General features: G+C 39.4%; 1 protein-coding gene across 1 annotated transcript; it reads right to left on the bottom strand.

The window, feature by feature from the left end:
- Positions 1-13,505: 13,505 nt before the first annotated feature.
- Positions 13,506-14,951, bottom strand: Pramel34l (PRAME like 34 like). Its single transcript, XM_017602220.1, has one exon. The coding sequence runs from the start codon at positions 14,949-14,951 to the stop codon at positions 13,506-13,508; it is 1,446 nt and encodes a 481-aa protein (XP_017457709.1).
- Positions 14,952-15,359: the final 408 nt, after the last annotated feature.

The raw sequence follows: 15,359 nt of genomic DNA, 5'->3' as shown, positions 1-15,359 counted from the left end.
TGGAGGTTTTTTTGCATTTTGCTTTTTCTTTGACTGTTGTGTCAATGTTTTCTATGCTTCTGCACCTGAGATTCTCTTTTCTGTCTCTTGTATTTTGTTGGTGATGCTCCTGATCTCTTTCCTAGATTTTCTCTATCCAGGGATGTCTCCCCTTGTGATTTTGTTATTATTTATAGTTCCGTTTTTAGATCCTGGTTGGATTTTTCAATTCCTTCACCTGTTTGATTTTGTTTTCCTGTAATTCTTTAAGTGCTTTTTGTCTTTCCTATATAAGGTCTTTTACCTGTGTACTTGTGTTCTCCTGTATTTCTTTAAGGGAGTTATTTATGGACTTCCTAAATTCGTCTATCATCAGAGATATGTTTTTAATCTGAATTTTGCTTTTCAGTGTGGTGGGGTATCTTTTGCTGTAGTTGAAGAACTGGGTTCTGATGATTCCAAGTAGCCTTTGTTTCTTTTATTCATGTTCTTGAGCTTGCCTCTTGTCATCTGTTTATCTCTAGTACTTTTCCTTGCTGTCTCTGACTGGAGCCTGTCCCTTCTGTGATTTTGGTTGTGTCAGAACTCTTAAGAGTTCAGCTCTCTCTGTGATCCTGTGCTTCTGGGATCCTGTGACCTGGGATCCTGGGTGTTTCAGAGCTCCTGGGAATCAACCTGCCTCTGAGATCCTGAATTCCCAGTGTGACCAAACTCCTGAGGTCCTGATGTGTCAGAGCTTTGGGGAGTCAAGATCTGTCATGGTGTTGCAGGTGTGGGTGGGGAGCCAGAGCCCTGGGATTGCTCTGAGCACAGGTGCAAGATGGAAGGTCCCTGTGCCTCTGGCTGGGTGGGTTTTGGTTTTGCCTGGTTCCTATGGGGGTCCCAGTTAAGCTGGGAGTTGGGAAACATGTTGTGGCCTCAACTGTGATTTTGCGTGTATCAGAGCTCTGGTGCTCCTAGTTGTGTCCTATTTCCTGGAGTCAAGCTTCCACTGTGATCCTATGATCCTGTGATCCTGGGCGTTTCAGAGCACCTGGAAGTTGGGGTCCCTTTGGGTGTTCTAAGAGTGGGTGCAGAGCCCAAGTTCTGCTCCAGGTGCAGGTTTAAGCTGGGAGGAACCTGTGCCATTGGCCATGTGGGGGTTTCTGTGTCCCTGAATCCCATGAGTCCCAGTTACTCAGGGTGTTGGGGCAGTTGTTGTGGCCTCCTCACCTGTGATCCTCTGATCCTGGGCATATTAGAGCACCTGGGAGTTGAGCTTCCTCTAGATGGGGTGGGACTGTGTGCAGAGCCAGAACCCAAGGTCTGCTCAGGGCATTGGTTCAGACTGAAGGTCTCTTTTGTCTTTCTTTCTTGCCTGCTTGTTTCTTGTTTGTGTTTTTGTTTTCAGAGACCCGAGTTTCTCTATGTAGCTGTGATGGTTTGTATCCTGTATCGTTTTTACCCTTACAAAATCAAAAATCCCAGCAGAGTGAGTGTAGTTCACTCATCGTTCAACCAAGTATACTTGAACTTGCTCAGAGATTTTCACCCTTTGCAATTCACACTGTCCTCAAAGAACTACAAAGGAGAGGAAACTTGTCCGGTTCTTCTCTTTCTCTCTCATCCGATCATTCTCTGAACTAACACTCTCTCTCTCTCTCTCTCTCTCTCTCTCTCTCTCTCTCTCTCTCTCTCTCTCTCTCTGTAATTTACCATAGAAAACACTCTTCTTAGGGTTCCAGGGAATAAGAAAAATAGGCCTTATCCCAAAGAGATAGAAGAGTATCTTTGGATGCATGCAAAAAGAAGTGAAAAGGCACTGGAAAAGAGCAGAAACAAGGACTCTCAGCCCAGAAAAGCAAAACAAACACAGCATCATCAACTGCAGTTTGCTCCAGGGAATAGCTTCAGAAACTGTTTCTTTTTTTTTTTTTTCCCAGAGCTGGGGACCGAACTCAGGGCCTTGCCCTTGCTAGGCAAGCACTCTACCACTGAGCTAAATCCCCAATCCCCCAGAAACTGTTTCCAAAGGTAAGTTATGTGGAACCGGAAATGTCCTGGGCTCAGGACTTGCCCGTGTCCCTCGCACGCCTCAAATATAGTTGTGGCTATTGTTCGCAGTCATTCCTTTAGCACAAATATTAGCTGTGAAAAGAAATACCATTTTATCATATTGCAGACTTGGAAAGAAGCAGTGATGTGCCATATGGAGGGCGAATCAATTGTCAAATATAGATACCCTGGTAGACTGAGATCAGGGAGCCTCGATGCGTTTTCCCATCAGTGTAGGCCCTGGGATGGATGACCCAGGGAGTCATCTGTGGAGAGCAGATGAAAAAAAAATTATGACATTTGTAGGAAAAGGGTTGCAATTGGAGATTTTATTTATTTTGATTTTATTTAGATGAGTGTATAACTCCATATATGTATATTTACTATGTGTGTAGTGCTCAAGAACTCCAGAATAGTATGTTGGATCCCGTAGACTGGAGTTACAGATGGTTGTTGGCCACAGTGTGGGACCTGGGAATTGAATCGATGTCCTCTCAAGAGTAAGCAGTGCTCTTATCTAATGAGTCATCTCCTCAGTCCATGGTTACAATTTGAAATTATTATGTCAAGAAAAATCAGTCAGAGTCAGAAAGACATTTTTTTCCTTATGTGGAACCTAACTTAAAATCTGTCTGTGTTGAGTCCCCCAACCCCCCTCTCTCTCTCTCTCTCTCTCTCTCTCTCTCTCTCTCTCTCTCTCTCTCTCTCTCACACACACACACACACACACACCCCTATACATACACCTTCTCAGAAACATCCAATTTTTTTTTACTTTTAGTTCTAGCCTTATAACCTAATAACTTCTTCATAACAAGCAAACCAATGAGAAATAAGTTCCATTCTACTTCAAATACTTACATATGTTTTATTTTTATTTTATTTATGATGAGCATGTGTTTACTTCTCTATTAATAGAATTCAGTGAGTACATACCATGTACATTGCAGTGTGCACCAATCAAAACTGACCTCCTTTATTTGATCTTCCACTTTTTGCAACCTATAACAATCTTTGGTGTACTAGTTTCAGGTCCATTTTTACTTTGTAATTCCCACATATGAGAGAGAACATGTGGTATGATGTTATTCCACTTAATATAACATCTATTACTTCTGTCTGTTTTCATACACATATTAGGGTTTCCTCTTTTCATAACTAAAAAAAATTTCATTGTATACATATGTCATCTTTATTGATTTCTGATATTTGTATTTTCTAAAAGAGATGTTAAAAATTTTATGTGCATGTGCCTATGTAAGTGCATCTGCCATGTGTGTAAATGCCTTCAGAGACTAGAAGAGGGCATTGTATTTTGTGAAGCTCGAATTACAAGTGGTTGTGAGGCACCCAATGTGGGAGCTAGAAATCTAGTTCTCTGGAAGAAGAGCAAGTATTCTTAATACTGAGTCATCTGTCGACCCTTTGTCCCAACCCCTACTTTGGATTTTTGATACAAAGTCTTGCTATATACTGCTGGCTTGCTTGAGACTCATTATGTAGTCTAAGCTTTCCCGAAACTTGCTACAGTCCTTTAATTCAAAATATGGAGTATCTGTTCTTCCACTGATATGTACCTAGCTATTGGGAATAATGCTGCATGAACCATAGACATGCAGGTGTCCCCTTGGTACTGATTTAATTTCTTTTAACCTATGTGTATAAAGGAAATAACTCAAATATAGTAGATCTACTTTCGGTTTTTTATATACATCCATTTTTCTTCCCAAATGGCTATAAAAATGTTCATTTCCACCAATAGTTTATGAATATTCCTTTTCTCCACGTTTGTTTTTGTGTTGAGTGTTTTTTACTGTATTTTGATAGTAGGCATTTCAAGTGAAGGTGAAATGATATAATAATTTTGTTTTTTATAACTCTGATATCCTTTGCTCTTAAGAGATTGTGATATATGTGAAAGCTATTTATATATTTCCTTTTGAGAATTAACTGGTTATATCACTCAGGCAATCATATTTGCACCATCATCAAGGCTTTACTTTTCCTAAAATATTCTGTTTTTATTATTCCACTCTCACTCCTTCTCTAGATTCAGTTCTTCTGAGCCTATCATGAGCTGAAACCCCACTCCCACTTTGACTTTAGTTTTTCCCAGAGTTCGGTCCTTTTCAGCTGCCACATATAGTTTCTCAGAAATGTCAGGGGACAAAGTTAGTACTTCAACCAATCACAGTCTCACCCTGCTGACTGACATTTACTTTCTGTACAGAGTCTGAAGAGATGATCTTGACTTTGAGAGCAGACTGGGCTATATAGCAAGAACATGCATGAAGTGAAACAAAACAAATACTTAGCAAAAGCTAGCTGTTCAAATGATGCTGGGATTTATTTTATTTTATTTTTTAGTGTAATATTTTATTTTTATATGTTACTGGGAATGAAACCAGACTCTTGTGCATGATTATCAAATGCTGTACCACCAAGCTATAGCCTGCCTTTAGTCTGTGATTTTTTTTTAAAATAAGGATCTAAAGAGCCTACTGATAATTAAGCAAATTTTCTCTTATGTTGATCTTGTACCTTTTATTAGCTGCTCAACAATTTTATTTAGAGAGTTACTTATAAATATATCTTGAGTAGCTTAAGTGGCATTCATGTGGCTGAAATAATAAAATTACTTTCAAATAATCGATTGTTTTGTTCAGAAAACTTAAAATACAAAATAATACAATGGCTGAATACATAGCTTAGTGACATAATACTTGCCTGCATGTTCAGGTCCCTAGACCTGTTCTTCAGCACTCACCAAAAATATTAGCCAAGACACATGAAGGGACCCATGGCTCCAGCTGCTTACTTAGCAGAGGATTGCCTTGTCTGGAATCAGTGGAAGGGGAGGCCCTTGTTCCTGTGAAGACTTGATGCCGCAGTATAGGAAAATGCTAGGGCAGTGTGTCGGGAGTGGGTGGGTGGGTGGGGTAGCACCCTCATAGAAGCAGAGGGAGGGGATATGGGATGGGGGTTTGCATAGGGGAAACCAGTAAGGGGGATAACATTTGAAATGTAAAAGGTAAAATAACCAATTAAAAAATTTTTTATAAAAGAAAGAAAAAGAAGTGAAAAAGGTAATGTTGAAACTGTGACTATAATTTTACAATGTGATGTAGAACAATAAATATGTGTCTGCAAAAACTGAAAATAATGATTTTGATATAGTTGTGCCAGTGTTTATTCAAACATTATTTTTTTCACTAGGAAATTTATATATTTCACCTCCTGTACCTCAATGAGTCATCTTTGTCTTATTGTAACTTACTGTTTTACAAGATAAAAGCAACCATAAATATGTAAAAAAGAAAGAAAGAAACTGTGACTTTAAATTATTTGGTTTTTAAAACCCAGCAAGTCCACTTTGTGTTCCTTCGTGTGTACTTTTCCACTAACTAACTAACTAACTAACTAACTAACTAACTAACTAACTAACTACCACAGAACACAAAGGTGGACAAAAAGGGAGCAGAGAGTGTTAGGAGAGGAAGTGAATAAATACATTGTTCGGAATTCTCAGAGACCTAATAAAAATGAAGAAAACAGTGTGAATTTAGAATAGAATGTATTGGTTTTCTTAAGTTTAACTGCTTTACTATTAACAGTTGGAAATGTCCATTTTCATATGCTCCTATGTAAGATTGAATTTTAGAAGTACTATTTCATATTGACATTTTTATTTGCTGCTTTGCATTCTCTTCTGGATTGTGAGTTTACTTTGTGTATCCTGTAGGGCTTATTGCAAGTAAATAGAAAACATATCTGCACGATATGAATATGCTTGCATTGGCTTTTAGCAAATTCCAGCAGTGGGGATGAAGAAGCAGTGGTGGTAGATACTTACCTTAACATATTACCCTGAATTTGCTTGAAATAGTGTGTTAGATACAACTACGTAAATCGTCTTTAACCTCAGCCCTGTTCAAAACATTTCCCATGATATTTTTCTATCTAATTTATAAGGATATATGACAGGATCTTGCTATTTAGTCCAGGCAGGCTTTCACCTTTTGGTCTACTTGCCTCCAGCTACTCCTGAGTGCTGGGACAACATGTTTTAAAAAACCTGGCTGGTGATAAAGAAACATTAATTTAGTGCTAAGTCATTTTCAAGTACTTTTCTAGGTTCTTAGGATAGGACAGAATACAAAACAGGCAGACACAAAGACCTCTCCTTCTAGAGCTTACATTCTAGTCAGGAGAGACAAGCAAAAAATATCATAGCTCTAAATTGTATTGTCTTCTCCAGAGCTGAAGCTTCAGAAACATTAAGTAACGTATGGACGGGTGCAATTTTTAAACCATGTAGTCTTGATGTACCTCACTGAGATGACATACAAAGACTTGGAAGGAGGTGAGAACTGACCCATTCAGGAATTGAAAAAAAAATTGTAGACAGAAACTGTATCTGGAGAACATTGCTATTAAATTAGAGCTACGGCATAGAGGTGAGTGTGGCAGAGTGCAGTGATCATGGGAGGGGCAGACATTCCAAGATATGGCCAAAGACATAAGAAAATGGGATAGAAGGGAAACCTGTTAGAAACCCATGGGGCATTGTAAAGCCCTTTACTCTGAGCCAGGAGCCATTGAGTGGAATAGGGAAGTGACTTGAACTGACTTAGATTACAAAAGAGGCATTACAGGATTTCAAAAACAAACAATCAAACAGCAACAAAAGATCAAAAAAGAAGTAGAGAGATAGTTCTTGCAGAAATCTACAAAGTCTCTAGTAGTGACTTGGGAGAAAACAATGGCAATAGTAGTAGCAAGAAGTAGTCAAGTTCTGTAAGTATTTTGAAGATAAAGTCAGCAGGATTAATTCAGGCAACAGCAGCTAAAGGTGGGGTAGGCTTAAGGAGTAGAACAAAGATGTGGTAAGATTTGTAACAAATCTAGTTCATCTTTCCATCATAAGTACTAATTATGGGTTATTACCTGTTGCGAGGGAATAGACTTAAGAAAAAATCTCTAGAAGACTTTGTCGTGGCCATTAAATCACAATTCAGGAGAGTCAGGGCATGTACATGTACTGGCCTTCTCTAATATTCAGCATTTATTCATTCATTTAGAAAGTATTATTGAAGTAGTGCTAGATGTTTTGTATTAGTGCTAGCACAGATTGATTGGAACCTGATGACTTAATTGGAATTCTGAATTCACTGTTTCTAGTTACATCATCCCACTGTGCCTCATATTGCCATGCAGAAAACAAGGGTAAGGATAGCATGAACTTCACAGGAACCCTCAGACTATTAAAGGAGATCATCAGGTGCAAAGCATGCAGAGTTTCACAAGGTAAAACACCATGTGTCATTTGTCATTGTCATCAAGGCCTCTCTTTTTTCTTTGCTTTTATATCCTTCCCACTAGCTAACACTAACAGAAAGAAAAAGTGACATCAGTAAAAGGTAAGAATATGATGCGACAGGTATGTTGATGTGATTGGCTGTAACAATCACTTGTACATACTCATGTCAAAATAACTATACAAAAATACTATATATTTTGATGACATACAGTTAAAATCATATGTGTTGTATATCTTGACTATGATTAAAATCAAAGGTATAGTGATTAGCAAAATGAAAGCAATGACTTTCAACCTCAGGTCTGTTCCTATGCCTGTGCCTTATCCAAGCATTAACTAGACATTCCCAAGCTAAACTTTCAGACTAGTGCATACATGTTAAAACAGGTAAAGGAATTTTTAGAAGAGGGACTGCCTGGGGATGAAGGAATATTGTCATCACCAGTGCTGAAAGAACAACACCACACCCTTGGTCTCCAGTACATATTCCCATCACTCCCTAAGTACCACATTGCAGGATGTAGAAGCCAAAAGCAAGAGCTACCTGTTAGACAAGCTTATTTTTGTCCGACTCCTGCTTTACTTCTGTCTGAGCCTCCTTTTTTTCATCTCCAGACTTATATTCTGCTCTTTCCTTTTGGTACTTTGCTTAAACCTCAAAGGTCAGTCGTTGACAGATGTCAGCCATATCAGATTTGCTGTGGGTTATGCTCCACCACCTGGCTCCACCTGGGGAGCATCCAAAATTTGGGTGTATCTTTTAATTTGGTCTGACAGTGTAAACTCAGACTTTGGCTTCTCTTTTGGGGAAATGAAAACCACATGTGTTCTTTAACATCTTTAACCACTTTCTTGACAAGACTACTTGCCAAGCTTTGCATGTCTGTGATCATTTTAGAAGACTTTTGGCTGAGGTTAGGGTTGTTAAGAGATACAGTTGTTTTTTGGGGAAGTGTAGAAGCAATTATAATACTTATAATGTCTAGATTTGTAATATGAATAATGTCCTATGGTGCAGAAGAACTTGTCATTAAAATAAAAGCACTGTTGCTATTTATGTGCATTTATTACTGTAGTGCCATATATTCATATTGTGCTAAATTTGTGTTAACTCCTTTAGAGTTATCATTGCCTCAATTAATGTGGATAGTAATCTTTGTCAGTAGTTGATTAATCTATACCTATAATAATCTTACTATTTTTCTTTGTTTTACTGATATGGAAATACTACAGTTTAAATACTAATTGTTTCCCAAAGAAATATGCTAATGGTGTTAAAAGGGTAGAAATCCACGTGGGCTGAGTTGCTTTTGGAAAACTTAGATTGTGGTGTTAGGTTTGCAATGAATCTTGGAAGCTTTATAAATAAGAGGGGGCACAGGCAGATGCTCATATATCCCTACATGATGTGAAGCAACCTCCACCATATAGTTTGGATTTTCAGATTCTAAAGGTGTGAGCTAAATAAAACTCCTTTCTATAAAATTTCCTTCAACATTTTAGTACAGTAATCAAACACAGACTAACACAGGAAAGTAAAGGTTAAAGAGTTGTATAGTAACAAAATAAGTGGCAGAACTTAGACCTGGGTTTTCTGGGTCAAAGTAATTGTTTTTATTGTTACCCTATGCTCTGTGGTGTTTCATGAAGAGATATGATCAAATTATATTTCATCAGATTAGGGATTAATAACAGGCTAGAGAAACAGTTCCACTCAAATCTAAGCCAGAGAACTAGTGAGTTTAATTGTGGTTATGTACAGGAACAGTGATGACAGGTTGCCTTCAGGACCATGAGTGACTTATTGGTAGCTACATCATCAAAGGAGAGTCCCTTACCCCAACAGTTATTAACTGCTGATGCATATTAGTAGTGAGGAAGTGTACTTTATAAACTCTTCTTGTGTTGCCTCTTATGTGTCATGAGCTTTCTTTTTTCTTGAAGAGAGAATGTCGATAGGGCCAATCCTGTGTAGGTTTTGTGTGGTTGACTACTGCTGCTCCAGTTTTAAGATGGCAATAGTCATGCTATTTCTAGGTGCCTGTGTTTCATAAGACAAAAGTACTGGCTTTCATTTGTTTTGTTTTCCACAGATTTATGTTTTTATATTCTGTTCTTATTCTCTACTCTTTTGCCTCCCTTAATATCTCTTCATGGTTTCCTTTCTCCTCCCTAAATAGTGGCTTCATCTTTTCCACTTTTCATATATTCCGTTATCCTCTTGTCTTTCACTTTAGACCTCCATCTCCCTTCTCACTGCTCCTTTTCTATTTTCATGGCACACACACACACACACACACACACACACACACACACACAGAGAGAGAGAGAGAGAGAGAGAGAGAGAGAGAGAGAGAGAGAGACATGCACACGTAAATCTAGATGCCACATGAGGGAATACATGCAACATTTGTACTTCTAAAAGGGCTTCATTTACTCTTCCTTACAGTTTCCATTGTGTGATTTTCAGCAGCTCATGATTAGCCTTTAAAAACTGATGAATACAGGGAGATAAGATACCCTTTCATAAATGTTTAGCAATTTCTGCCCTTTGCTAAATCATGGCCTTTATATTTCAATGAAGTTTTGGATCCTCAAAGTGGTGCCACACCCATTGCTTGGCTTTTACTTGCAATGATCAAGACAGGGCTTGTTCTTTCCTTGCTATGGCAGAGTAAACAGAGATGTGAAGAGGTTCAGTGACCTACATAATGCTTTGTGATTCCCAACCTGACTAAACTGGTCACAGTCAGGTGTCCTAGGTATTAATCAACTTTTTTGTATCAAAGTGGGGGTCCCAGGCCTCAGATTTGTGACATCTCTGCTTCAGCTTGAGCCTCTTCATTGCCAACTAACAAGAGCCATCCTTGTCCACTATCAATTTCTAAAGATTTCTAGCTATAATTAGGACAGCATGATTCTTAGTAAAAATTGAGGATGACCTTGTCTCTATTTTGTAAGAAGGCATCAAATGCCAAAAATAGCATATCAACAATATATGAATAAGCATCCTCCTTGGTTTGTTCTTCACAGGAGGGTTTGTGACATTACACAAGATGCCTTGGTTTCTTGGGGCTTCCCTAAAAACATACTAGAAAGTGAGTGTCTTAAAACCATAAAACCACATTTTTTTCATAATTTGAAGGTTAGAAGTCCTCAAGTTCAAAATGATGGCAGCATTTGTTCTCCCTGAGGACTCTCTCCTTGGGCTGTTTTCTTGAATTCACATGACATGTTCTGTCTTCCCTCATCTTCTAATAAGCACACATATTGAGTTGCGGCCCAGCTATATGACCTCATTTAACTTTAATTGCTTTTTTTTTTGAAGTATGCTTTTTATTTTGAGACAGGATCTCACTAAACTGACCTTAATGTTTTGATCTTCCTGCCTTGGCCTCCCTGGGTTTACAGGTGTGCATTACTACACCCAGCTCAATTACTTTTTTAAAGGCCCTGTTTCTAAAGTTAGCAACATTTTGAAATATTGAGGATGTCAGTATATGGAAACTGGGGTGCACAATTTAATTAATAACAATTAATTTTGTACTAAGTAAATGTTTCTTCATCTGATGAATTTGAGAGGTATAATCAAAATAATTTCCTAACATTATTGTGAAGTCCTATGTAAAAGCAGAGCCCTCCAATAAACAAGATTTCAAAAGGAGAATCTTAATAAACAGACAAATTGAACCTTGAACCCATCTCCATTTTTATTAATAGAAGAAGGAAGATGAAAGACAGAAATTAAAAATCACATGGAACATTTGAGGGGTGGAGAAGAGTTCCCAAACCACCAAAATATCTAGTATAGGCAGGAGTCGAGAGTATTACCAGTAGTATAGTTAATTGCTGAAACAAATTAATATGTGAATACACCCTCACGTGTATGCTGTAATTTTCTGTAACATGCTTATATTTAGCTCATTGCTTATTTGGGTTTTGGGGATTGTCACAGCTACTATTGTGTTGTTGTGGAGAGACACCTTGACCAAGGCAGCTTAAAAAGAATGCATTTAATTAGGGGCTTTTTTTTTCATCTTTATTAACTTGGGTATTTCTTATTTACATTTCAATTGTTATTCTCTTTCCCAGTTTCCCGGCCAACATTCCCCTCCCCTTTTCTATGGGTGTTCCCCTCCCCATCCTCCCCCCATTAACGCCCTACCCCTAACAATCACATTCACTGGGGGCTCAGTCTTGGCAGGACCAAGGGCTTCCCCTTCCACTGGTGCTCTTACTAGGCCATTCATTGCTACGTATGAGGTTGGAGACCAGGGTCAGTCCATGCATAGTCTTTGGGTAGTGGCTTAGTCCCCGGAAGCTCTGGTCGGTTGGCATTGGTGTTCATATGCGGTCTCAAGCCCCTTCAAGCTCTTCCAATCCTTTCTCTGATTCCTGCAACAGGGGTCCCGTTCTCAGTTCAGTGGATTGCTGCTTGCATTCGCCTATGTATTTGCTATATTCTGGCTGTGTCTCTCAGAAGAGATCTATATCCGGTCCGTGTCCACCTTCACTTCTTTGCTTCATCCATCTTATCTAGTTTGGTGGCTGTATATGTATGGGCCACATATTGGGCAGGCTCTGAATGGGTGTTCCTTCTGCCTCTGTTCTAAACTTTGTCTCCCTATTCCCTCCCAAGGATATTCTTGTTCCCCTTTTAAAGAAGGAGTGAAGCATTCATATTTTGGTCATCCTTCTTGAGTTTCATGTGTTCTGTGCATCTAGGGTAATTCAAGCATTTGGGCTAATAGCCACTTATCAATGAATGCATATCAGGTGTGTTTTTCTGTGATTGGGTTACCTCACTCAGGATTATATTTTCCAGTTCCATCCATTTGCCTATGAATTTCATAAAGTCATTGTTTTTGATAGCTGAGTAATATTCCACTGTGTAGATGTACCACATTTTCTTTATCCATTCCTCTGTTGAAGGGAGAGATGGCTCAGTGGTTAAGAGCACTGACTGCTCTTCCACAGGTCCTGAGTTCAAATCCCGACAACCACATGGTGGCTCACAACCATCTAGAATGAGATCTGATGCCCACTTCTGGTATGTCTGAAGACAGCTACAGGGGCTTTTTTAAAAACCTGGATTATTCCTGTTGGGATTAGGACAGCAGTCAGGTAATCATGACACTACAGTAGCTGAGAGCTCCCATCTGGTGCACAAGATGAAAGTAGAGATAACTAGACTAGATTTGGCACGAGCATTTAAAACCCCAAAACCTACCCACCCTCAGTGACACACCTTCCCCATCAAGGCCACAACTCATAGTCCTTCCTAAAGGTACCACTAGTTGGGAGCCATTCAAATATATGAAACTATGGGGACCATTTTCATTCAAACCACCAGAGGAGTTATCACTTTTAATACATTTTTACTCTAAAGCTGAGTCCAGTGGCTCACACAGTATTGTAATCACAGTACTCCAGAGACTAAGGCAAGAAGATGAAAAGTTTAAAGCTAGTTGGGAAGTGATACTGAAATGCTGTGTCAAAAGACATAATAATTATGCACAAGACCTATGCAAGCTCAACTTTAGAAAATCCCATCATGGAAAGGTAGAAGTGGGCATGAAGTTTCACAGTTAACTGAGGAGCTATAGGTATTTGATAGGTGGTGGGAGAAGGAAAGCCACTTTTCCTAAGAGATGTGACCCTTTGTAGGTTCACCAGTATCCAGGGTAAACCCTATATCCAATAGTATTTGATCGGGACAAATTGCAGTTGATTGTCATATTTTTTTTTTAAATTTGTCAACAACATTTTTATTTTGTAAGTGTCAATTTCACCTGGATGTTTGCTACACTCATAAAATACCAGTATCTTTCTATTCCTGGACCCACTGAAACTTCCTGACTCAGAACCTGGTAGCGAGGTTGGTAACAATCAAAGACCACAGAGAGAGAACATCCAGGTTTATCAGTATACAGCAAAGCATTTATTTACTCTGTCCAGCCAAACTGTGATACTGACTCCAAAAGGACCCTGGTCCCACAATAGATACCACTGTTCCCCATGTCAAGTTTGGCCTGCAAGATCCCAGTCTCTGTACATACTTTTTTTCTCAAACATCTGAGCAGTGTCCAAAGCCACAATCTCGAAGAACCCCAGATAAGAGATGTTTCCCAAGCCTGCTGTTTATTCCAATCCAGAAGTCATATTTCCCAAATTAATGCCAGCACCTGCAAAGTCTGGTCACCTGGGTATAGACACAGTGCTTGGCACATGTTTGGCACATTTTTGTAAGAAAGGTGATGTTCTTGGGCTGCCTTATTGTCCTGAGTGTAGCCATTAGCTGAGAACATAGTTGTGAAAATCTTTCTCTGGAGACATGTGACAACTCATCATAGCACTCCAGAGGAGCAGGGTATTGTTCTACAACGATCTTGTTCCAGTTGGCTGTGTGCTGCAAAAGGGCCCTTAGGATGTGCATGGAGAAGTCATTTTTGTAGAGGTTGATCTTGGTGAGCTGAGAGCATTGTCTGAGGGCAGGAAGGGGGGCATTGAGTTGTGAGTCAATCATTCTACACCCCTCTAATTCCAGAATCTCTAGCGTGTCTTCCACTTTATGTAGCAGAGCTCTCAGAGGCATAAGATCCAGTGAATACAAAACTGTTTCTCTCAGATCCAGATGTTTTAACTGAAAGAGGCTCTGACAGCAGGCGAAGGAATTCAAGTTTCCCTGTGAAGTTACGTAATTAGTGACAGAGAGGGTCTCCAAGCGCGTCATCAGGCACCCTAAAATCTGATTCATCTGGACTCTGAGGAAATGAACTTGACTTATGAAGAGATGCTGCAGACAGTTGAATTGAGAGAACTGAGAAATAAAATTGTTGACACTCCTGGTTTCTCTGACCATTGTTCTTTCGACAGTAGAGAAGGTTCTCATATGGAGGGGTGCCAGGATAAGTTTGCGAAGATTTCTCATCTGTCCAAAGTAGTGAGCAAAATATCCCAGCTGTAACAGAGTCCACTTGGTATGCAGTTCTAATTCTGTAATGTGCTCTGTGTCAAAAACATTCAAGATCCCTTTGATATCTTGGAATGGGAGAGACCAGATTGTCATTTTTATATAGCAGAAATAAAGGGAGCTCTTCCTTTGCTGGACCCAACTCAAGAAGTATGCTTGTGCTTCATTGAGGCTTAGTTTGAGGCACAGGTCAACTATGACCCTCAGACGCTGTCTCAGTACATATCTGGGAAAGACCTTCACTACTTGCTTCTTGTCCAGTGTCTCTGATGAACAGCTACTCTTCCCTTCACCAGCACATATATTCCAGAAGGCATGGTGCACATTTCTCAGGTCCAAGATCTTAAGATTTTTCTCCCTGTGGTGAAACTCTTCTTTCAGTCCCATGTCTATTCCATCTAGCAAAGCCTGATAGGTTTTCAGGTTGGGTATCTCCATGAGTGCCCCCACTGGGAGACAGGGGAAAGGTAAAACTGCCACCATTTCCTTCACTAGATTGTTGTGTCTTCTAGCAAATGCCTCCTTGAACACTTTTGGGAAGAGCACAGCAGGGAGCTCCCCAAGATAGGACATGGCCATGGCCTCATTTCTCAGCAGACTATGCACTGTCAGCTCCTGGAGTGTGGGTGGGGTCTGAACACTCATCTTCTAAGGTCAACAGTCAGAAAGCTCCAGGGGAAGGAGACAGAAAAAATGTACTTTAAAGACAAACTTTATGAAACTTCCTCACGATCACAACAATGATGAAGTTTCTGAGATACTGCTCTGGCAATGGCAGAGACATCATTTTACCTCTTCATCCTAAACTGGTCATGTAAAGATAGACTCCCACACTGGCATCATGGGAGATTTTCAATCACTTAAATGGGTATACAAATTTCCTGACAAAATATTTTAACAGTGACACTTTCTTTAAAAAAATAATAAAAGAGAGATAGAAAAATGGGAGAGATGTCAAGGACAAAATGTGGATGACAATGGTTTAAATATGCAACACAAGGGAGATCGAATGTGAAGAGACCACCACCAGTGGATAGGCATGGCTCCCAGTTG

This window comes from Rattus norvegicus, chromosome X, assembly GCF_036323735.1.
Source record: "Rattus norvegicus strain BN/NHsdMcwi chromosome X, GRCr8, whole genome shotgun sequence".
In the NCBI taxonomy this organism is placed as follows: domain Eukaryota; kingdom Metazoa; phylum Chordata; class Mammalia; order Rodentia; family Muridae; genus Rattus; species Rattus norvegicus.
The sequence above is the reverse complement of the archived record's forward strand: the minus strand, read 5'-3'. Positions and strand labels throughout refer to the sequence as shown.

Excerpts from the sequence above, each read along its gene's own strand:
- Pramel34l (XM_017602220.1), bottom strand. The coding sequence starts at position 14,951 with ATGAGTGTTCAGACCCCACCCACACTCCAGGAGCTGACAGTGCATAGT.